This window comes from Alosa sapidissima, chromosome 3, assembly GCF_018492685.1.
Source record: "Alosa sapidissima isolate fAloSap1 chromosome 3, fAloSap1.pri, whole genome shotgun sequence".
NCBI classification, from domain to species: domain Eukaryota; kingdom Metazoa; phylum Chordata; class Actinopteri; order Clupeiformes; family Clupeidae; genus Alosa; species Alosa sapidissima.
In genome coordinates, this window is record NC_055959.1 from 6,425,749 (window position 1) to 6,449,873 (window position 24,125).

The 24,125-nt window shown below is 43.1% G+C and overlaps 2 protein-coding genes and 2 non-coding genes across 7 annotated transcripts; 3 read left to right on the forward strand and 1 right to left on the reverse strand.

Annotated features, from left to right (window-relative positions):
* Positions 1-125: 125 nt before the first annotated feature.
* On the reverse strand, positions 126-2,293 carry LOC121705076. Of its 4 annotated transcripts, none has more exons than XM_042085825.1 (5): positions 2,268-2,293; positions 1,857-1,998; positions 1,518-1,679; positions 845-1,067; positions 126-397 (listed from the first exon to the last, which is right to left on the reverse strand). In XM_042085825.1, exons 2-5 carry the CDS (start codon positions 1,989-1,991, stop codon positions 288-290), a joined length of 630 nt encoding a protein of 209 aa, XP_041941759.1. In that variant the 5' UTR covers positions 1,992-1,998; positions 2,268-2,293; the 3' UTR covers positions 126-287. The 4 variants fall into 4 exon arrangements, with proteins under 4 accessions (XP_041941759.1, XP_041941760.1, XP_041941757.1 ...); XM_042085826.1 differs by having other exon boundaries at positions 845-1,049; positions 2,225-2,290; XM_042085823.1 differs by having other exon boundaries at positions 2,225-2,290.
* A 376-nt stretch (positions 2,294-2,669) lies between these two features.
* rps15a (ribosomal protein S15a) lies at positions 2,670-8,539 on the forward strand. Its single transcript, XM_042085828.1, has 5 exons — positions 2,670-2,785; positions 3,528-3,665; positions 3,893-3,972; positions 5,688-5,773; positions 8,406-8,539. Exons 2-5 carry the CDS (start codon positions 3,533-3,535, stop codon positions 8,497-8,499), a joined length of 393 nt encoding a protein of 130 aa, XP_041941762.1. The 5' UTR covers positions 2,670-2,785; positions 3,528-3,532; the 3' UTR covers positions 8,500-8,539.
* LOC121706337 lies at positions 5,397-5,533 on the forward strand. Its single transcript, XR_006031010.1, has one exon. It is a non-coding gene; the product is annotated as a small nucleolar RNA SNORA57 (small nucleolar RNA).
* LOC121706338 lies at positions 8,103-8,239 on the forward strand. The gene has a single exon (XR_006031011.1). It is a non-coding gene; the product is annotated as a small nucleolar RNA SNORA57 (small nucleolar RNA).
* Positions 8,540-24,125: the final 15,586 nt, after the last annotated feature.

A 24,125-nucleotide genomic window follows, 5' to 3' on the forward strand; every position in this document is an offset into this window, starting at 1 on the left:
GAATCATTTTGACAAAAGAACTGACTCCATACAAACACATGACTGATTAATCACCCAGCACATACTGGCACATGAGTTTGGGGTTTTAACACTTGTTTCTTCAATGCAGTTAGGGCCCATTCCCATGCTGGTGTTGTATCTTTATTGTTAAGAGTCTGATGTCTCTACTTTGGTATGAACCAATCGGTGAACTTCAGGATCCCGTACACTGCTGATTCCCTATACGTCAGGCCTTTGTTGGCACTCCAGTTGGCTGTTGCCGTTCACCCTTCAGTGGACCTGAGTTATCAGTACAGTCTGAGGGTGCTGCTGTCTGTCTCCCAGTGCCGCTGTGCCTGCAGGGAATCGTCTCTGGCAGTCTTAGGTTTTCCTGGGCCTGCAGGTCTCTTGTCCTCTCCTGGAGAAACCAAACAATTATTGCCGGCATTTCGTGCAACCAGGACTATAGTCACCTCATCACTATGGCTAACCCCCCCCCACCCCCCCAAAGGATGCATTTTAGGCCTATTATGTAGCCTAGAAATCTAGACTCACCCTAGCGGCAGCAAATTACATTTGCTTCCAGGGCTACCTATTATGTTGAGTGACAATGAATCTGGACATGTTTTGTATTCTGTTGAAGTCAAATGTGTCACACAAAAATCCAGTGCATGTCTGTGTGTGGCTAAATGCTGTAACTTGGCAAATATCACCACTGAGAAGAGAATGAGTGCTCCCACTATAACCACTGAAAGGAGACTTGAGTGCTCCCACTATAACCGCTCAAACTATAAACATCTACAGGTATGTGTGTGAGAGAGAGAGGGAATCTAAGTGTTTGTTAATAAGAGGAGCAGTGGTGCACCTGTGAGAATGTCATGACTGTGCCAGGAAATGGGATGACCCATTGGGGAGACTCCATGGCCGATGCTCAAACTGGGGTTCTGATGGCTGTCACGGTAACTGCTCCTGAACAGGGTCGACCCAGTGGGGTTGGTGACCTCTTTCATAGCCAAGCCTTCATGGCTGCGGGTCCAATTCCTATTCCTACTGCTGTGCAGAACGTTGTGCTGTATAGTGGAGGGATACTACAAATAATTATAATGCCAGCAAGTAAAGCTACTGAATACAAGTTACCAGTATACTCTATTATTCCAGGCTCTCCATAACATATTTTCTTTGTTTGTTGTTTTGCTTTTTATGCCTGTGTATGGCTAGTACTCTGGTTTTAAACCTCTTCCAGATCTTAATCTTGAAATCTGCCTTGAAGTTACTGAGTTTTCTCCTCAGTCAGCATTATAAAATCAGAGTCTACATGGCTCTGATGGCTCTGTATACAATCAGGTACATACTGCCATCTACTGCCTATGCATCGTAACTACAGTAATGCGCGATACAAAAAATACCACTGTTAACACACACAACAAAAAAAAACATGACTTAAACATGACCCTCGAAGCAATGCAGCAAAATATTATACAGTACAATTAAATAGCTTAATGTGTTAATGTAAAATCATTAGATAGTACAGCTCAGACCGGAATGATGTCCTTAGGAGAGTGGACGTTCCTGCTATGTGTTGCTGTGTAAGTAGTTAATGCATTGCTGAGGTCCAACTTGCTGTCATGCTGGGAGGGAAACGGTGGATCTCTGAGGAAAAATATCAGCGGCTGTCCTCTGGAGTCTCGCCCACTGTAGCTCTAGAGTTGACAAAAAGGAGCAGGGTTAAGAAACGTACAGTTCATATAATAGTATACATCATATTTAATTTATGAAAGAAACTACCTCTAATCTTCTTGTGTCTTGGCTTGATTTGATTATACATGACAACCGGGAAAACGACTGTGTGCACAGTAAACATGTTACCATTTTCTCACCTCAGCCATGACTGTGGTATAATTCGTGTCTGTCGAGTCTGTTAGTGTGAGGGTGCTTTCATGCATGGGACGCACCGCTGGTCTCCGAGAGGATAGCCTAGGGTTGGCGGTTGGTTCTTGTTGCAAGTGGGCCATTTCTTGCCTAGAGGGACAAGTGGACAAGTTATCCAAAGTTACTCTACTGCCATGTCACAACAGGCTAGCTGGAGGCTAGCTAGTAGACATGTAGCCTATCATCTATCGGACAAGAACCCGCACAAAAACGGTGGGAAGTTGGACTATGACACGTATTGTTACGTACATAATATGCTAACTTGAGTTCATATCTACGGTACATATCAGTTACACTTAACTCATGATTATCTTACAGTTTCATTTAGAAATCCGGTTATCTCAACGGATAACTCTTACCCTCATAGAGTAGAATAATGTTGTTATGGTTACAGTACACAATTCCCCATGCCTTGAACCATTACAGATTGACCTTTTTGAATGACTAATTGAATTCATATTTTGTTCGATATTCGTAGTGGTAGCTTAGATGATTTGGCATATGTTGTGTATATATGTTGATGATTTGGCATATTGACTGTGTGCGAGTCAAATGAAAGTTTATTCCACTCTTTATTATTATTCACAAACCGTGAGAATACCTCGGTATGTACAATATACATTACACATACACAGATCACGTAAAAAAATCACACGAGATCCATATAGCTCAAACAGTTTTAACAGCACAGATGTCTACAATATATTATTCCCTATGTGGGTGTTTTTATCTTTTGGTTATTTATTGAAGCTGATTTGAATGGCTGCTCTGGCTGCAGTGCGCATAACAGAACAGATTCGTTCGCGCGAGAGTTCATATTTCCCAAATCGCACCGCGAATTTCCTTTCCTTCCTCTTTCCGCCATATTGCAGAACCGGTAAGGCAAATCTGTTCTACCATCCTCCTAAAATCTATGTAATATCTATGCCATCCGTCTTACTTCTGTCTGTGCTTGGACTGAAAATAATTAACAAACATCTAAAACCCCCAATATTAATTCGATTTACTTGGATTGACCCTCCCGTCCCTAAATAATTGTCCGAGAACTTCTGCCTACAAGCCTAAGCACAGTACCCTGTGTACGGGTGGTATGTGCTCGTGCTATGGTTTGACTGATATTCGCAACGTGTTTAGCTTGCTACCACTCTGAAATATAGACTCCAGGGATTTTGGCGTGAATGGTTGTTTATATACCAATTAAAATTATGTTGTAGTAATTAGCCTGGCAAGTCAACTAGCTAACTGAATGGGTCGCTCTTCAGTAACGTTGAACTAAAGCTATAACCATCATTAGCTATCTGGCTAACACAAACGCTACGTTAACTCAGCCAGTATGGTCATTGTAACTCCTCAACTAAATCTGGCGCTCATTTAGTTTCTTGAACATATTTATTACCAGTCCGGTGGGTATTCGGTACATTAAGTCGCTGGCATTGAGTAGTCTGTATATCATGTTTTAACAACCATTAAGCTAGTCTCTACGCTTGTTGACATTTTGTGGAGACAGTGTAGCCTTTTAGGCCCGGGTAGGCTACCTTGAACTCTACGGTTGTTTTCTGTCCGTGGGGCACCCAGTGTGGACATCTTATACCGTTAACAGTTGTAATCTTTCTCTGCAGGCATCATGGTGCGTATGAACGTTCTCGCAGATGCGCTGAAAAGCATCAACAATGCAGAGAAACGTGGGAAACGCCAGGTTCTCCTCAGACCCTGTTCCAAAGTCATAGTGCGCTTCCTCACCGTCATGATGAAGCATGGTGAGTGTCCCTTTGAATTATCACCTGTAGGGCCATTGTACACTTGCCACGACTGTCTGTTATTTTACAAGCTGCAAATTCGTCTGCATGAAACTGCATCAGTATGTTCCTGGTTGTCAGTTGATGGCATGAAGTTGCTTAATTTTCTTTGTAGTTGTATTCTACTCCTTTTGAAGTTAGTGGACATGCATATTAATATTTAAATGACCTTTTGTTCATGATTTCAGGTTACATTGGCGAGTTTGAGATCATTGATGATCACAGAGCTGGCAAGATCGTAGTGAACCTCACAGGCAGGTTGAACAAGGTAAGGCATTATTGCGTAATGTCTCTCTTTCTATAGTGTTTTAACAGGCTATCTGTTAGTGTTCACTAGAAATGCAAGTATGTTTGAGAATATGACAGGGGCTCAGGGGGTACAGGAGTTGTTGGGCAACCAGTAGGTTGTCGGTTCAAGCCCGACACCTCCTGACACTGTTGTAGTGTCCTTGAGCAGAAAACTGAGCCTACGTTTACACGAAGCAGGGTATTTTCCTAAACGAATATCTGACCATCTACGTTTGCAAATAAAACTGCATTTACACGAGACCGTTTTTTTTTTTTTTTTTTAAATGTGTTTACACGAACCCGTGTACATGCATGCTGTCATGAGCACGCCAAACCACAGTGGCAGTCCAATGATAAGCTCAAGCTCACATTAACCAATCAGAATCCTGAAAAGTTGCCCGAGCCACCGGAAACGGAAGTGTACTCTCTTCTTCGGAGCTGAATTTGCAAATGCAAACAGACAAAAAGGGTCTGCACTAACATAAACGCGATGGCTATTCTGAGCGCATCCATGATCACCTCAGCCCCAAAATGTGAAGTCGCACGTGAGAACATGTCAATGTAAACATTGGTCGCACATTTGGTGTACTTCTGTCGCATACTGTGATGTTGGCTGCCCAAAACTCCGTTTACCACAGTTTACAACCAAACGCATAAACAAAGTTTTCAAAAAAAAAAAAACACTTTGGCCATAGTGTTTTTGGATAACCGTTTTACGGGGCGAATTCTCCGTTTGCGTCTAAATGAAAGGCTCAAACGTAGGGAAATGTCTTCGTTTATAAAAATACACATGCTCGTGTAAACGGGGTCTGAAACTCAAACTGCTCCTGATGTGCAGGTTGGTGCCTTGCATGGCAGCCTCTGCCATAGGTGAATGGGTTAAATGTGAGGCATGAAATTGTAATGTGCTTTGAGTGCTCAGAGGAGTAGAAAAGTAGCCTGGTCTTGCCCTAGTTTGGGACACGATAATTCACTAATGTTTCCCTCAGGCAAGAAAAATGTCAGGCCAATTAACGAGAGGGGAAGACTAAACCGAAACTTATTGTGGTAAACAGTAGCAGCAACACCTGCAAACAAAAAAAAAAAAAACGCTGTTGGAAAAAATGCAGAAATGTATTTACAGCAAAGTTAGACCCACATACATTGTTTCCTGAATGTTAATGCTGTTTAATGTTATTGTGAAGTTTAGGCGAAGTATGAAGTAACGTTAGGAATCCCTGATCAATGTGATTGATAAGGCTTTAGAAAAGTGCTATATGAAGGCAGTCCATTTTCCTATTAATAAAGCACATCTAAAATATGGCAACACTCAATGGCACAATTAGATTTTTCAGATATTGTGCATATGAAGTGAATGCATTGTCAGGGATTATGTTAATGAATGTGATATTGCGTAAGCAGTTACCTCCATTTCTTGGCGCACATGTGGTTATTCAGTACTCATGTGTGTAATGTACGGAGGGAGAGCAATGCCAGTGCTATGTCTTCGGTGCCAGCATGTTCATCGTCTGCTGGTTCTATCCTCAATCACTGGGACATCCACACAGTTCCCAGCAGGCAGTCTGCTGAAACCACAAAATCTTGTGGTCATGTTTTTTAGTTTTGGATGTTTAGTTTTGCTTATTTCTTGGTGGATATATGCTGTTTATGCTCCCTCTGATCTCCACTTTTAAAATGCCTATATTTGTGTTGCAGTGTGGTGTCATTAGCCCGCGATTTGATGTCCAGCTGAAGGATTTGGAAAAGTGGCAGAACAACCTGCTGCCCTCAAGACAGTTTGGGTGAGTGTTTGATAAGCTTTATGGCGGCCAATCTTACTTGTGCTACAGCCACGCTATTCAGTTTTCACTTTTGTTGCATTTTCACCTCTCACCTATGCTACTCCTGAAACATATTCATTTGAAATCTCTGACTTTGTGCACAGCGAATTAGAACAATGACGTATGAACCCATGGTCCCTTCTTGATTGGACCTTGCCCATCGGTTTCTTGACCCTCCATGACCCACTTAGACTTCCACTATTAAATTCTACAAAATTCTGTATTTTACAAAGAAGTGAATGGGCATATGATCTGTGCTTCAGGTGCCCCCCCTGCTGTTTACAGGTGTTCAGTACAGACATATTTGGAAATTACAAATGTGCATGTGAACACAGAACGTTTTTAAAACTAAAACAGTAGTCTGGATGTATCCTTATTTTCTGTGGTTATGATAATGTGCTTCAGTTCACCTGAGTGACTTGGAAGATGCTTTTGATTTGTGAGATGATGGTGCTTAACCTGAAACACTAGAGAGAAGTTCAGTGGATATTCCAGGGGTCATATGGTGTGTTCAAGACAAAGAAGAATGGTACATGAATGCCACTGAACTTTGAAGTTAGTGGCAAAGAAGTGATTCCTGACTTCATTAAGATGTGTTACTGGCCATTCTGACCTACCTTTCGATGTGTTGAGTTGACTATAAATGGATATAAATGTTTTGTATGTAAAGGTGCTCTAAGCGATGCCGGGTCACTTACTGTAAACATCACCTAACCAACCGCTAGCTGTCTTGTGTCTGAGTACACTGTATAAAAATGCGATCTCTGTGGACAGCCCAGGCCAAAAAAACAACCTGGGCAAACCTAGCCCATAAAAACATAAACTGTTCCAGCAAATCAGACGCGATGCGCGTTTAGGAGAGTTTCAATTGCATGGGAGCAGCACGGGAGGGAGTGGGAGGAAGTAGCGAGCTAGCGCTCTGTTTTGTTTGAAAGTCAACAGAAGTGCATCTCTTATAGCACCTTTAATTGGACCTTGCCTTTTATAAGACGAGTAGTCAGCCCAACTCTTGAGTGGTCATTGCACTCCTCACTGTTTTTAAAGTCAACTGCCAGTAATCTGCAGCGGTGTTGGGGAGTAGGCGCATGTAGCTATGTAGAACAAGCCTAGATGGAAAGCATTCAATGTGAAAGTCCTTTGGGAGTAGATGGGTAGATAGATAGATGGGTAGATACTTTATTGATCCCCAAGGGGAAATTCAAGAGTGACGTCCTCATTCAAGAGAATGGCACTTAATAGTTTAGGATGACTGTCAGTGGCTTCACATCTGCACTTCATTATAAACGAGTAATGATTGGTGAAGGCATGCTGTGGTGGTGTGTAAGTATAATGGTTGGTTAACTTTTCAGAGAAGCTGGGTGAGGGCACAATAGAGTTTTTGGTTCTATCAAGGTTAATATCGGCAACTATGCAGAAACATTTCATAGGGGTGTTAATTTTGAGAGAAACTCTAACTTTTTAGTTTTGAAGATGACCACTTTGTCAACCGGGATATTTGGATTCTGTTTAGGTGTCTGAAAGCCCTCTGAAGTTGACTACTCGGAGATGAAAGTCTGGTTTGTTCTGTCTGTGTCTTGGGAGACTTAATCTCTCCTAGAGCTTTGCCAAAGGGGTACCCTGTGAAAGGGATGTGAATCTCTATGCTTGCTGACTTGTGGGATGCTGGTAGCCCTGTCTACAATCAGTTGTTTGTGACCTCAGGCAGTATATTTGCTCTGGAAAATGGCACACTCTTGCCCATGGTGCATTTGATGTAGCCGTCGGTGGCATTGCGTTAGCTTTGAGCAAACCTGTCTGGACTGTTGGTTGGTGATCTGGTGGCATCTTTCACAGTGTTTTGTTGATGAGTGTGGGTTGCTGAGCTGAAGGTGCGGAATGTCCCTGATGCGAGGATCCAGTTCAGCTCTTTGAGACGGCCTTTGTGTGTTTGGGTGTTTTTATGCTAGTCTGACACACAGGTGTGAGTTGGTGAGGAATCAGTGTCCGGGTCCCTGCACTAGATGGCAGACGATGCTCTTGGAATAATGGCCTGTATGCCAGTGGAGCAGCAGTGAATAGGGAGGTTGACCATTTAGTATGTTATAATCTAGATCTAGTCACTTATTAGTCTTGAGGTGAGAATGTATGGATTTTTTTTCCAAGGGGAAAAGTAATTCTTTTTTTCCACAATTAGTAGAAGTAGTTTTTTTTTTTTTTTTCATTTTCCCACAATTAGGTTTTTCCATATATTGTGCATATCAAGTGAATGTATTGGCAGTAATAAATGAATGTGATATTGCGTAAGCAGTTACCTCCATTTCTTGGCGCACATGTGGTTATTCAGTACTCATGTGTGTAATGTACGGAGGGAGAGCAATGCCAGTGCTATGTCTTCGGTGCCAGCATGTTCATCGTCTGCTGGTTCTATCCTCAATCACTGGGACATCCACACAGTTCCCGCCATCCAGTCTGCTGACATCACAAGAACTTGTGGTCATGTTTTAAGGACGTTTAGTTCTGCTCGTCTGCAGGGTGGTGTTGGTTCTGGTGTATTCATGTGAAGTTATTGTTTCACTGTCGGTCTTTCTAACCCAACCATAATTTCTCTCTGCAGGTTCATTGTGTTGACAACCTCAGCTGGCATCATGGACCATGAAGAGGCCAGACGAAAACACACGGGAGGGAAAATCCTCGGCTTCTTTTTCTAACCATGTAATGACAGTGAAAAATAAAGCCCATTTCAGTGGACCCACGTCTGTCTGGCCTTCCTGATTCATGACACACACACTCACACACACACACACACACTCAGCCTTCAGAGACTCTAGTCTCCCTTCTCCCCATTTACTCTCTGGGCAGTCTGTGTGGGTTTTTAATTTGTTCAAGCAAAGAAAGGCCTACTAACAAAAAGGATTCGGCACTCTTTTGCTCACACTGGCTTATGTCCAACAACAACAAAAAACATTCAATTGGAGAGCTCAGTAGTGAGGCTAATTTTGCATGGAAAGGTGGAATGGTGTTAGGAGGGACTGCCAGGGGACGTGCAGAGGTGGCTGCTTAGGAGGCCACTAAGGCCAGACGCTCAACCCGAGGCATGAATATTTAAACGTGGCCCTCCCAAATCATAAACACAACTGTGAAGCTCTAATTAAGCCCGACGCTGGCACTTTCTGGCAAGGTGCTGGAGTGCCGCTCAAAAAGCGGCAATTAAAATCCTAGTAGTTGTAAAATCCATTCAGTAGGACAATTGCTTTAATTAAAGCCGGTCTGTGTATGTGAGAATGGATTGCCTCCTTGAGGAATGGGCTTTGACTGATTGACGATTCAGCGGAAGCGAACAAGCAACTTCAGCTATAAGTGTACTGCACTATGTTTGTGTGTGTTGGTAGCGTTTAGTTTTACTTTGCAGCCTGTAGGTGGGATGTTTTATTTCTAAGACAGCTAGACCTTGTAGTCTCAACAGATCAGGAAATTCCATTCTACTCCTTGATATCTAGGGCTTAAAGTTCTCAGGCATGGACTAAAAATACTTTATTACATAGTGTCTGAAAATTGGTGATTACTTCAGGCACAATTTTAGTTTTTATTTGTAAACAGCAGCTCAGATATTTATTGTTCACAAGTACAAGTTCACATAGGACCTGTTCCTCCGAATATTGGTGGTATATCAAAGATTACCATTACACAATACATATCTGAGCTGAATTAGAATTAGAATGCCTTCGTTGTCACTATGTGCAATGACAATAAAGGGGAGAGCTTTCACATAATGTTTCTGAACTTGTAGAGCTTATTTTCTTACTTCTGTCTGCCAGGAAGATCCTTCTAAATCTCAGCTGAGTGGAATATAGACATCGAAATAACAGGTCAGCTCTTATAGGAAGTGATGCAGAGGCTTTGTGTGTGTTGGCTCCTGAACTGCTTCGTAAGCAAGATATTTTAACCTCACTGTGGCTTGGAAAGATGTATTTGGGAGTGTTGAATCTTTTTTTCCCAACTCTGTGTAATGCCATTTTGTAAGTGCAATGAGAAGGCTGAAGTCATCGCTGCTGTAGCTGTACGCAGGTGCGATGAGCTGGAATATTCCATGTCCTTCCCACTATTCTTGGCGGCAGAGCTCACATATGAATGTCTTGTGTTACAGTTACCTCGTCATAGTTGAGTTAATGGGGTGCGTTTTTCACCTCATTCTCTGGAAAAGTTATCTGGTATGTGTGTAGGTCCATATCTTTCCATCGTCTCTCATGGATTTTCCAACTCTGAGTGGTGGTGCATACCTGGCTGGCCTTAGCAGTGCCTCAGTATAGTCACATAGCTGAGGTGGGATGGAAACCACTTTCACGCTGAGGGGCAGAGGCATTTGGTGGACATTTCTAATGCTAATGGTCCAGTTCATCGGTGAGTGAACACACAGCAGGCCCCTTTCGTCTCGCGGTCACCTAAGCAGGGGCGCCGCTAGGGTTGTATTCCATAGTACGCACCATACGTACCCGACTTTATTTACAAAATGTGCGCTTTTGGTAAATGTAGGCTAGCCTAACATTTAGGCATCTCCCTATTGAGTCTAAGAAAAACCTTTACATAAATTGGAACAGAAAGCCCCTCTTAGTTTGTGATGTCTGTATGCTACTGAGACCCGCTGAATTTCCCCTTGGGGATCAATCAAGTATCTATCTATCTAGTCACGTCAACTTACCCATGTCATCCCTTATCAAATAGCCTACCGCATGAAGCGTCTAACTTTTACAACAATGGCTGCAGGCTACGTGGGCTATAGGGGTGTTTCAAACTTTTTAAAAGTTCTGGGATGAGGGAGATTTCTCCCCCGGGAATTTTTTTTTAAATTCTGGTTGCTAAACACACTATTGAAACGCAGTTTGGGAAAGAGGAATACCTTTACAGAGCAGGGGCTCTGGCTCAAATTAGGGGAACATACCTTATGCGCATCAACTTCACTGCCCATCCCGCGAAAAAGGGAAAGAAAGAAAAAATAAACCACGTTTATGTCGCGATTTGCGATGGAGAAAAACACAGTTATGGTAACCTACTAACAATAACGATTTGCTTACAACACTCTAAAAACATTGCACTGCTGTTTTGGTTGTCCCAAACTTAGATGATAAGCCTACGCAGGCAAGGATTTGTAACACCCGCACTAACCCGACTCGTCATGACGCGCCTTAGCCCCAAAAAGGTTGAGAACCTCTGCTCTACGCATTAACTGAATCCTTGTTCCAAACAGTGCTTTTTTTTTTTTTTTTTTAATAAGCCTACAAAGCAAACAATTCAACATTTTAAACATGTGTAGACCGTGACCGTAGAGGAATCTCTCACTGCTGTCAGTGTCAGCATCACTGCTAAGAACAGTGCGTCTTTTAACGTTACGGTTAAACGCCTGAAAAATATTAAGCTGCTGCTGTTGTTTTCTTTTCATGACTGAATGATTTAGGCTATTATCCTATAATTGAATGGAACGTTGTGTTTTTAAGCGTCAGAATTGACCCATGCAAAGCCACACCACACAGGCCAAGGCATGACAATGCTAAATTTTCATATTTTATAGTCTATGGTTTCCATGCAGACCATATTCCGGTTTTATTCAGCCAATATTCAGATAGCACGAGTTTGGGATTTGCTCTGCAGGTCCTTATCTCAAATACAATTGTATTGAGAAGGGTCTGGTGTCAACCAGGCTAATAGACTACAAGTAGACTTTATGTTTGTCCAAGGAATCATCTAAATGATGCAGGCAGGCATGCAAATTTAAAAAGGTACATGTTTGCATCCCAGCCTTTCTTATGTACTAAAAGTACAAACATGTTCTTTAATACAATGTTTAAGTCCAAGACACTCACAAGCATTTAAATTAATGCAGGGTCATCTGATTGGAGGGCCGGCTATTTCTGAAAAAGCAATGTTCTTATTTTCAAATACCACACAAAACTGCAAACAGAAAGTGCAAGTGTTTTTATCTAGTTTTAGACACCTGTGCTAGCAACCTTAGCTTATAAATAAAATAATGATAAAATAAATATTAATACAAATTATAAAACAAACAAAAAGCATAAAAACGGGTATGTGTGTGTTTCACACCAAATAAAAATATTTTCCTTTCATAACTTTTTTAAACCTGGCAAACTAGGCGTCAGGGTTAAGAAAGCAACACCATTGGATTTTTATATCAAAATTTCAAAAGGCCATGGCTTGAAAGTGGTCAGAGATAAAGTCCTACTGTAAATATAAAAATCTTTGAGTATAAACAAAAGTTTATGAAGGGGGTAAATGTACCCATCACTGGATGGCAAGCACCTCAAATTATGCACCTTTCAGTAAATACTGGATGAACATATTTGAGCAGGTTTACTTTCCTTTTTTTCATATTACCCACATAACAAATGAACAGGGAAACACCTAAGATGTATATGGTTTAGTGATGTATTACTAAACCACAAGGCCTACAATAAAGTATTCTGGTCAAATCAGTTCCTATCGCGGGTAATCTGAGCAGAAGTTCGCATCATATTGCGGCTGACTTTGTAGTTCTTTAGAGCCCTGTTTTTACTAGCCCTGCTGTCTGTACCACGTCCATTACGGACACGATTACCACTGCAACCTCCAAGCTATGTTGGGCAGAGGGTCGAAATAAGCATGGTATGCTTAGTGGACACCGTCGTATACACGCAAAGACGCACCTCCATTCACAGACGCACTGTGACTATCACTGTCAATAGACGATCGATCATAATCTACAAAAGGATATTCTCCTTCAGAATCAGAATAGGTGAATAACATAGCCTACCTAAGACTTCATCACACGTGAACGTTTTTCAACATTAGGTGTAGGCCTATTTATGCTTCAATTTGTGCAAAACTATGGCCTGCATCGCTTCCGCGTCATTACAAATGCACGTCTTTGTGTTTCTCGCGTGTAATACAAGTATTTCTGGAAACTTTGCGCAGCGATTTTGGGTTTTAATCAAGCTCTGGATGTCTAGCACATAGTGGAGCTGAGTAGGCTACAATTGAGATGTCACCATACTTGGATCTATCGTCTACTTTAATCAGTATCGTTGTTTGTCGCAATTAAAAATAGCCTCAAGGGCCGGATTACATTATTATTTTGACATACGTCGCGGGCCGGAATTGGGCAGGACGCGGGCCGGATTTGGCCCGGGGGCCGGGTGTTTGAGACCCCTGAATTAATGGTTGTTATTTTTATGATTTAAATTGATCACAAAAGAGGTGGAAGGCTCCTGTCATTCATATCAACATATAAAGCAACTAAATGCCAAAACCAGACATGTGGACTCGAGTCACATGACTTGGACTCGAGTCAGACTCGAGTCATGATTTTAATGACTTCAGACTTGACTTGATAAAATTCGGCATGACTTGCGACTCGACTTGGACTTGAATACTATTCACTCGAGACTTGACTCGGACTTTGCCTCTTTGACTTGTGACGACTTGACATGTCTCGAGTCAAAAACTAAATTTCCTGATCATGGACCAGTCACCCCAGAAATGCTTTCCCTCCGCGACTAAAAAAAAAAAAAAATAGCGGAGACAAGCGGCCAGTCCAGAGCACAGTTCAGTGCTGCCGCTACCCCCACATGCGTTACTGTGTGTAGGGCACCAAGAGACAGAGAAACGACCAACATTTAGCCAATAACTAGTAGCTTTACTGCAAACTGATTTGCACTCTTGTTAGAGAACGTTTACAATGTCAAAATGCACCAACAGCATGTTACATAAACATGATACTTTTCGAGTCCTCTATTATGATCCAACTTGAACTTATGCTAGCCTACTTCATTTAATTGAGAACCCCATCTAAGCACGCACGAGAGGGAGAGAAAACGAGTGGCAGGTTCCAGCTGGCTTGTCATTGTTGATGGTGATTGATATTTTCTTTTAAATATAAGAAACGTATAAAAGGAAATCATGAAGGCAACAAATACGAGATTAGGGGAAATTGCGGATTTATCCGGTTTTCACTACTGTTATAAACTATGAGATCCAGGTCACTATGACATAGGCTGCACTCACTGTGATTTGGAAAGTGGACAAGAATATGAAGAGTTGTCTTTGCCTTTGTGTAATGGAAATGGTGAGTCTTGAAGTAGGCCTATTCAATAATTTGTTTACATGAAGCACATTGATATGCCACGCATACGCATTCCACTCAGCTAGCTAGGTGGCTACTGGCTACCAGGCTCATAATTCACATTTAATTGCAAACAGAAAATGTCAAGCAAGCGTCATGTCATACATGCATCTATTTCCAAAGGAATGAAAGCTGTTTGTGCCAACTTAATATCATGCTTATCATTGTTAATATTGTGCTATACATGTGGCACAAACAATGTTTGAGTTTGTGGACTAGCCATATGAATGGAGCTGGTAAAAAAAGATCATTATGAGAATGTGTGGACAGTGGCACACAATGGGCTTAAAGTGACAGTGCACCATTTACAAATGAGATAAACAGCATCAAATGTGTAGTATTTCTTAAGAAATGAATACTTTAAAACAAAATGACTGTGTCATTATTATCATTTAAATAATATAAAAGTGTTGACCTTGGCTTCCCTTATGAGTCGCCACTGGCAGACAGCCTAATAAATTGTTTGCAGGCAAATCTGTGGCCTAGCGCAGTGAAATGTCATCAGTCAAATTATTACTCATACTTACAGTGTGCTCCGCAATTTGGAAAAACAATATATATATTTGTCATGTAGCTATCCGTTTTGTACAGATTACTCAGGTATGCACATGTGTATATTGTATGCGCATGCATATATCGTAAAAGATTTCAAGACAGAAACATTGAACAAATTTTAATCTGTATTTATAAAAAAAAATCTGTGGATTAGATGGAAGTGTTAAAATTATGATCGATAGTCTAATAATGCCATTATTAAGTGAAGAGTACCTGATGACTTGTTCAGGACTTGAAAAAGATTGGGACTTGGACTTGGACTCGACTTGGCTTTGATGAGACTTGGACTTGGACTCGACTTGCCCTTCTCTGTATTTACTTGGGACTTGACTTGGACTTGAGTGCTAAGACTTGGGACTTACTTGTGACTTGCCAAACAGTGACTTGGTCCCACCTCTGGCCAAAACCACAGTTGGCCACAGAAGTACCAGTGATACACTTCCTGTTCTATTCTCTACCACAGAATCAGTGCAAGACCACACTGCAAGCCACAAAAGTCGCTCTATAGAAAAGAGCAGGAGGCCAACATAATCGTTTCTCTCACAGCAGTTTTCACTCTCTAATACAAACACACACACACACAGTTATTCTTACTCTCACTCCCACACCTTTTCCTGTGGAGAGACCCCTCCAGCCCTCGACATCTGTGTCCCCAATCTTCACATCCCGCTTGGTCTTTCCGCCATGGCAACACTGCGCATGCTGGCTTCCAGGGGGAACGGATGGAACGGCTGCCAGAGAAGTCAGACACCCCTAGCACTTTCTCCATCTTTCTCTCTCCCCCTCTCCCCCCCCCCCCTCTCTCCAGAGTGTTGACTTGGTCTTTCCGGAGCTCTCTCCTCTGCCCACGGACAGCTTTTGATGTCAGTGTGCGGCGGGGAGAAATGGCGCCGCGCTGGAACTGCTGCTGTAACAGGTGCAGCGCCTCGCATCGCCTTCCTCCTCCTCCTCCTCCTCGTGCACAGCTTTACATACACACAGCAGCCCCAGGCCTGTATTCATGCTGGCTTTCATCCTGCCATCACACAAGTGATCCAATTACGATGGAGAAAGATGGCTGAGGCCCCTTCCTATTCAAGATGTTAGCGATGAAGATATGGAGGCAATTAGATTTTTTCTCCTTGGGTGTATCTGTTACATTGGAGATTTATTAACAGGCAGTTACGGAGGATGATGTGGTGGAAATGGGGTCAGGTTGTGGCCTTATGTCTAATTTGGAAATTGTATTACATCGCATGAGGCTATCACAGGTTGGTGGGTCCATGTGGTGATGAGAACATTCGTTCGAGATTGAAATTTTAATAGGGAGCGTATTTGTCAGTCACCGGAACAAAACAGACATTAGAATAGAGCAAAATAAACCAATCGAGTTGCGCTCGTACTTATTTAATTAGTTTCACGAAGAGCTGTATTATCAGGCAGGAAATAGAATATGTCCTTTTTCCCCCCACACAACAAAAGTGCCACTAAAGAGCAGATGGCTGCATAAATGGGCGCAATGCTATTTCTTCGGGGGTCTCAGAAGCGCACAATATGATGATGGCGCGCATTTCAGCAGTTTCCATTAAGTCTAGCCATCCCCGCTTCCTCTGGGCTCTAAATAATAACTTTTCTATCAAGTGCGAGGCCGAGGAAGTGGACTATAACATCAGCTTGGAGCCGCCGAGCGCAGTCAGGGCACCGGCCGTTTGCTCGTGCTGCCTAAGTGCTTATTTAATGAGTCTGGTGTCAGTGTGTTTCGGGGACCAGTAGATGTGTGGGTGGGTGGGTGTGGGGGGGGGGGAGTCGTTTGCTCACTAGCTCACTCCACGGTTCCCTGAGAGGTGCCTCCGCTGCTCTGCGGGGCTACTAGACTGCAAATGCTGCGCTGCTGTGCTCCGTCGTATAGCCACCCCCCCCCAGTTAGGAGAAAATGATCCTTGATGCCACGTGTTTAGTGATAAGGCCTGACCTGAATTGCATTGGTCCCTCAGTTAAACCCATCACTGACTTGTATTGGAGCTGACGGGGCTTACCAACCAGTTCCGCTCATGCTCTGAGAAGATGATGAGTAACATATGCTGCTACATGAGGATGCAGAATATCGTGTCTCACCTCTTGACCTCTCCCCTTGTGAGATAAATCAAAGCAATTTGGCACAGTGGCGTTCAGGTCAGACGCAGACGTATCATTCATTTTCGGCGTCCAGAGCAGTCCCTCCCCCCCCCCAACCACTTCACTCTTCCATGCCCCTTGCAGGATAAGCCGCCGGTTTGGCGGCTGCCGATGCCAACTCCTGGCCGAGTGACTTGAATCCGCCCGACGGAGGGCACTGTGAGGACAGCAGGCGTGGGCCCGGTGCCCGTTACGGTGCCATATTAGTGGCATTAGAGCGGTACGGTGGGGGAGGAGGGGGAGGGGTGGAGGCGCGGCCAGGCCAGGCCATGTGTCGGCGCGTGGCTGATGAGTCAATTAGTGGGCTGACAGCAGGGGGCAGGCTGTCCTGCTGTTGCCAGCAGACCGGGGCCTGGGAGGAGGGGACCTACAAACACATACGCACGCACACACACACGCGCTGGCCTAATCATCTGCATTAGTGATGAACACTCCTGTGCTGTGTCTGTGTGGTGTGTGTGTGTGTGTGTGTGTGTGTGTGTGTGAGAGAGAGAGAGAGAGAGGGAGAGAGAGTGTGTGTGTGAGGCCAGAGAGCTGAGGCCAGCGCACACACATGCTCATATGTGACACAGGCATGCATTTTGATATGGTCCTCCTGAATCACAAACATATGTATTTGTCTACAGAGAGCTTCAAGTTACTGATTAGTGAGATTGATCAATCACACACACACACACAGACACACATTTTGGTCTGCTTTCTACTTTCACTCTCAGACACACTTTCACTCACACACACTCACACTCACACTCACACACTCAGGCACAAAAAAACAAAAACACTTTAGGCGGCTCCACAGGAGAGGGACAAAACTCTGATGTGAGAGTGAAATGGGAGAGGGAGTGACAGAGGTGGAGAGAGAAGCCTGCTGTTTGAGGAGGCTGTCTGCCAGTCTGCGGCCTGCTGGAGCCCAGGTGACATCCAGGTAGGCCGGCCGGCAGAGAACAGACCGTCCTCTGTGGAGATCAGCGCACCGGCGGGCCACACCGCAGACCCGTGCTAAAGGTTACACTGTCAGCAGCCTCGGAGCAGCAGGTCCCCGCGCACCGCCGCTGAAATGAACACTGTGAATTCATTTGAATAATTTAACACACACACACCTACTCAGAAAGTTTACACATACACACACACACACACACACACTGCCAAAGCCATTCTCTCTCCTCCTCCTACAACATCTGTTTATCCTAGTTCTCTAAAGGTAAACAAAAGAAGTACATATAAAGTTCAGTTTATTAGCCTAGAAATCTAGATGCGCCCCTAGCGGCAGCAAATGTAACTAGGGCTAGTCTAGCAACTCTCCGTTGGCTTGTGAGCTCCAGAAATCGAAACTTAATCAGGACATTGAAATCGTGTATAGAGTCGTTTGGTGGGCTTAACATAATGATTGATGGCAGAGTTGCAACGGTTTGGCTTGAATTCCCTGCTACTTGAAAACAAATATCCTATTGCGTGCAGAGGGAATTTGAAAGACAACTGATTATCCCGCCCCTCGGACTGAGCACTGCGAACGGTGAGTGCCCAGACCCTACATTTTAATGTGGGTCTGGCTCGCCAGGCTATCAGTTTATATGATGACTTAACGTGAACTTACCACACTGAATGAAACATGGTTTCTCTCTTTTTTAAAACAGTTCTAATCCCAGTTGTGTGAAAACATTTCTTTCTGAGGGTAGACCGCATTCCCTGCTTATCTATCAGACCCTGTGGTCCCGAAGTATTACCACTTCACATTTTTTCCAATGGCCTACCTAGTTCAAATAACAGAGAAATTGGAGGTAAAATACTAAAGCATCTTGAATTGGTGTCTAAGAAATGTTTACCTGCTTCAGATCAGTACCATCACAAACGTGGGTGAGCTTTCATTAAATTAAATGAACTGTCCTTAAAGAAGCACTATGCAGGTCTGGTTATTCCTTCGCTGTTTTGGGGGGTTTTTGCCGGGTTTGGGCTCGCATTTTTTACTACACAGCTCCCCCTGTAACTTCCGTAGCAAGTGACTGCTACGCTAAACCCCCACTAGCTAGCGAGCTAGCCATCAAGAAACCAAGCTAAACACACCTACAAAGACGAAGTTCACCCAAGGGTAGGCTACTTACTGTACAATTTCAGCAACAAAGCCAAGTCGGCGTCCATTTTGCAGTCTTCAGAGTCTCTCACTTGACGCCATTCCTCAAAAGCTCGCCCTATGTTCACTCGAAACTACAATCTGACTACATTTTCGAAGCACAATTGGATACTTCCGCTGAGTCACATTCGGATTTAACTGGACCGGGTCCAGAAAGTTGCATATTCGTTTTTTCAGCAGAAAAGCAATAGGGGGAGACGAAGCACCCACCAAACGACCCAGAAAGTGTTGTAGAACCATCAGAACAACTCTCAACTTGCATAATTAAGGTCATTTTTGCTAAAATTGTTGCATAGTGCTTCTTTAAAGGCGCTCTAAGCGATGCTGGGTAACGTCACTTCAGTTGACGTTCAAACAAAACCGAAAGCTAGCTCGTTACTTCCTCACCCTCCCTCCCGTGCAACTGAAACTCTCCTGAATGCGCATCTTGTCGGTGATTTGCTAGAACAGTTTGTTATGTTTTTATGAGCAAGGTTTGCCCAAGTGGTTTTGTGGCTGTTTTTGGAGCCTGGGTTGTCCACAGAGATCACGTTTTTTTTTTACAGTGTATTCAGGACACAGGCAGCTAGCGGATGGTGAGGTGATGTTTGCTGTAAGTGACAATACACGTTTTAGCCTAAAAAACGTATGACATCACTTAGAGCACCTTTAATATTGTTAATCTGGTTACTGCAATTCAGATGGCCCCAGCATCTGTGAAGCACATAGCTGTTGTGGTGAAGTTTTCCATGGCAATCGAGTTAGGAGGGTTTGGAGTTGTTATTTGAAAAGGTGCTAAATCACACTTGTGCTGAATGTTCTCATCGTCATCCCAGACTCAAGTTGTGGTCATACCGAATATTTTATCCAAAAATACCCTTGACATTTTATTCCCCGAGAAATATTCTTTTTTACTAGGCAGGGTGAATTCAAATGACTGTTTTGTAGTCATCGAAGCTACAACATACTGTGTGGCTCATACCTGATGGATGCCTGTGGAAGAAAACCCTCCTTGGCATGCAGTTCCTGTATCTGCAGCCTGGGGGCAGCATACCCTCTCTGCAACACATGGGATCACTCCCCGTACACTGGCCTGACTGAGCTCGCCAACCGCATTTGAAGGGCTTAAAAACCCCAATTAAGATCAGTTCACCCGATAACGGAATTAGTATTGAAATGTTGGAAAGGGTCAAAGTGAGCATTTGCCTTGGCGCCTTAGTGATCAAATACGGCCGTTATCAAATGATCAGCTGCTCAGCACGCCAGATAAATAAATAAATATCGAGCAATCAAATGAATCGGGGTCACCTCAGAAATCAGCATCAAAGTACGATGTGCTGAAACGTGATGCCTTCGCAAGTGAGGCTCCGCAGAGCCACGCTGTGTGTGTGTGTCGGTATAGCCTACTGGTGACCTGCTGTGTGTAGGCCTATCCCTGTCACACACACAACTCAAAATTCAAAAGTCTCAAAGTCTCATTTGCATCAGCTGCGAGTTTCCAAAAAAGACATGCTCACTGTGAGTGCAGTGCATGGGTGTGTTTCAGAGGTGGAAAGTAACGAAATACATTTACTCACGTTACTAGTATTGAGTAGTTTTTCTGTGTATTTTGTATTTTTTAAGTAGTTTATAAAATCGGTATTTTAAATTTTACTTGATTACTTTTTGAGTGAAGTATTGTAGGCTACTTCGCTACATCAAAAATCCCATCCGTTACTTGAGTAAAAAAAAAAGTTAAGACTACCGAAATCAGAAAGGGAGAGAAAAAAAAATCGCGCCCTAAACCACTAGCCTAGTGATAATGATCAGCATGTAGCCTACAACAGGACATGATTCAAGCTGACGCCATGCAGTCTTTCTGAAAGGGATGGAGATGGAGCTGGATCACGAGATGCATCAGATTAGCCTAACCTATGAAAGTGTATTTTCCGCTATTCCAATGGGTTGTCTCAGTTCGTTTTAGCACCAATGATTGCGGAGATATTCAAGCAAACACCATGGGATTTCGTGTTTTGACGTTTGTGCTCACCTTTCTTTGGAAAGAAGTTTATTAGCAGTTGTTTCCCCTCATTTTGATGTCTCTCTTTTTCCTGTTTTGGCCTTTGTTTTTAGTTACCTGACTTGGCTTTCTTGGAGAAAGACATTGCACCAGCAGCACAACAATTAGCGGTCCACTACTAGCGATGCTCAACTAAATAAACAAAAGATAGACTACCTTTAAAAGATAGACTAGCTCTTTAGCAAGGGAGAGTGAGAGTGACCTTAGACAGTTTTCACTATGTTTTGTATACAAAATCCAGTCAGTCAAACTTTACATTTCGTCTGACATTCATTTTTACATTTAATTTTGAAGTTAAAATATTCAGGTAAAATAAATATATGGTGGAAATAAGTATTGAACGCTTAATTTTTTTTTCAGTAATTAGCCTAAACTTCCAGTGAGTCTATTCGAAATTTCCACCACACATTATATTAACACACATATAGGCCTAAAAAATCCAAACATAAGAGTTTTGTGTATTAAAGTGGAATGGCACAGGAAAAAAGTATTGAACGTGCCTACTGACATTTCTTCAATACTTTGTGGAAAAGCCTTTGTTTGTAAAGACAGCTTCAAGACATTTCCTGTATGACAAAACTTAGTCACAGTATCAGGTGTGATTTTGGTCCATTGTTCTAAACAGATTCCAGGGGTCCCTCTTGTGAATCCTGATCTTTAGTTCCAGATTACTTCCAGAACTGTTTAATTGAATTTAATTGAATTGGCTGCCTTGAAGTCTTTCTGGAGCTTTCTCCGAGTGGTCCTTGGCTCTTGGAATTGACTGTCCTTCTGACTCCCTGGTCAGAAATATTGCGAGGAGATCCTGTGCCCTGTGCCGGTTGATGATTCAGTGATGTTTCTTCCACTTGGAGATAATGGCTCCCATGCTGCTTACTGGAAGATTCTGAAGTTTTGAAATGCATCTGTAACCAGTTTCATTGATATGTTTTGCAACAATAAGGTTGCAAAGGTCTTGGGAGAGCTTTTTGCTTTTATCCATCATGAAATGTTTGTTGTGTGTCATCTTGGTAATGAAAAACCTTTTTATAGCCCATCAATATGTAAGCTACTAACCAAGCTTATATTAATTTGCGCAGATAGAAAGGATAACTACTCTCTAACTACTTACAGATTCCAGCTCGTTCCTTCCCTTTCCTTGCCTTAGTGCTTTTTCTTAGCGTGTTCAATACTTTTTCTCTGTGTTATTCCACTTCATTACACATGACTACTGATGGAGTTGTTTGGATTTTTTATGTGTGGATTACCTGAGTTATTACTAATGCCTGATGAAAATGTTGTGCCCCCTGTATTCCACTTTTCAAGGGCCCTCTCCTCCATTGCCCTATACTTCCCACTTTCCCCCCCAGTTCGACGCCCTTTAATCTGCTGAACCTTCTGCTCATTTCCAAATCTAAAAAAAACTCTCTGCAACTCAACATTGGCCTGTTGGCCTGCCTGCCTCAGCTGCCTGTGAGGGGCTTTTCAGTTGTGCTGGATTACTGTTCACTGCAAAGCGACCCAAGGATGAGTGCAACTAACTTTGAAAATCAACTACTGCTCAAACTTAAAGGAGAACTCCGGTGATTTTTCACATAGATCTCCATTTTTCAACATCCTTATAAGGCAAGTACCTCCACTCGGCGGCCATATTGCAACACTTTTTGGGCACTTATCGTGCATCTATTTCGGCAGAAATGCGTGTGCGTAAGGCTTCACGACACCAATCTTGCTCCAGCAGCGAGATCACAACAGATGATTGGCACGATGTCTTCACAGCACACCACATGATTGGCTCAATGTATTTTACAACACACCACATGATTGGCTCAATGCATTCACATGTCAACGTTTTGCCGCGGAAGGGTTGTGATATGTGTAGACAACTGCGTTACAAACTAACCCCATGCATTACTATGGAGGATTTTTTGAGCGCTGTATCTCCTCATTAAAAAGTCTCTGGTAAAACTGCTTGTTCTGGTACCCCCCCACCCCCCAAACTAAGTAACTTTTACTTAAAGTACATTTTAAATGAACTACTTTTTACTTTTACTTGAGTACATTTTCAGATCGGTATTTTAACTTGTACTTAAGTAATATTTCATCATGGTATTGGTACTTTTACTTGAGTACAATATTTTCATACTTTTTCCACCTCTGGTGTGTTTACATTGCTTTGCTTGGATGAATGAATTGGATGATTTTGAGGTAAGCCTGTCATGTCGATGCTGCTGCATACAGATTTGTTGTTGCTGTGATGTGTTGCCTGCAGTGTTTGTGTTCATATTGTAGAGACAGCTGAGGAGGACACTGGACACAGATGGACTCCGCTGTGTGTCCTAGGGGTATGTCCTCACTCTCTCTCTCTCTGTGTGTGTGTGTGTGTTTGTGTGTGTGTGTGTGTGTGCACATGTGGGTGTGTGTGCATGCATGTGTGTGTGTGTGTGTGTGCATGCATGTGTTTGTGTGTGTGTGTGTGTGTGTGTTTACACTTTCCATAGGCAGCTGTTCTTCTCTTCCCCTCGTCTGCTCTCCTCTCGTTTAAAGCAGTCACACCACACTTCCTCTCTTCCTCTCTCAGCTTGCTGCGCTCTCCTTCCTTCTATTCCAGCCTTTGTATAATTCATCCTTGTAAAGGATTACATAAAGCCATCATATAAAATTAACTGTGCATTAACTCACTGTGACTAACTACAGAGTTTGCATAGGCTTGAAATAACCTTGTGGGTGAGCTTGTGTGCCTGTGTGTGTCTATATCTGTTGGGTGAGTATGTGTGTGTTATGGACGTAAATGCGTCTATGTATATTTGACTTAGTGTGTGTGTGTGTGTGTGTGTGTGTGTGTGTGTGTGTGTGTGTGTGTGTGTGTGTGTGTGTAAGTGTAGTGTGAGGGAGGGTAAATGTGTCTGCGAATGGATATGTGGCTATGAGTGTGTGTGTGTGTGTGTGTGTGTGTGTGTGTGTGTGTACATATTTAAGTTTAAATATTGGACATCTTAAAGATCAAACAGGTTTGTGTGAACATTAACCCCCACCCAGCTCCTGTCCAAGGCCACCGTACTGACGTGATTAGTGGCTAATTAAAAAGCCGAGAGCCTGGACGGGGGAGATGACTTCATTAGCCGAGCCTCGCTGCATGTCATTTCTCCCCACTTCCTCACATGACTCCCTGGTAGTGCTAGCGAGTGACAGAGGGAGGGAGGGAGGGAGTGAGAGAAGGAGGAGGGGGGAGCAAAGAGCGAGGGGGGGTAGAGAGAGAGAGAGAGAGAGAGAGAGAGAGAGAATCTTTGAGGGGGAACCGGTGGCAAAGGAG

Excerpts from the sequence above, each read along its gene's own strand:
- rps15a (XM_042085828.1), top strand. The coding sequence starts at position 3,533 with ATGGTGCGTATGAACGTTCTCGCAGATGCGCTGAAAAGCATCAACAAT. Across the intron at positions 3,973-5,687 it reads TCACAGGCAGGTTGAACAAG|TGTGGTGTCATTAGCCCGCG; the intron begins GTAAGGCATTAT and ends TTTGTGTTGCAG. Across the intron at positions 5,774-8,405 it reads CTGCCCTCAAGACAGTTTGG|GTTCATTGTGTTGACAACCT; the intron begins GTGAGTGTTTGA and ends TTCTCTCTGCAG.
- LOC121705076 (XM_042085823.1), bottom strand. Across the intron at positions 1,680-1,856 it reads ATACCACAGTCATGGCTGAG|AGCTACAGTGGGCGAGACTC; the intron begins GTGAGAAAATGG and ends TGTCAACTCTAG. Across the intron at positions 1,068-1,517 it reads CTCCTAAGGACATCATTCCG|TATCCCTCCACTATACAGCA; the intron begins GTCTGAGCTGTA and ends AATTATTTGTAG.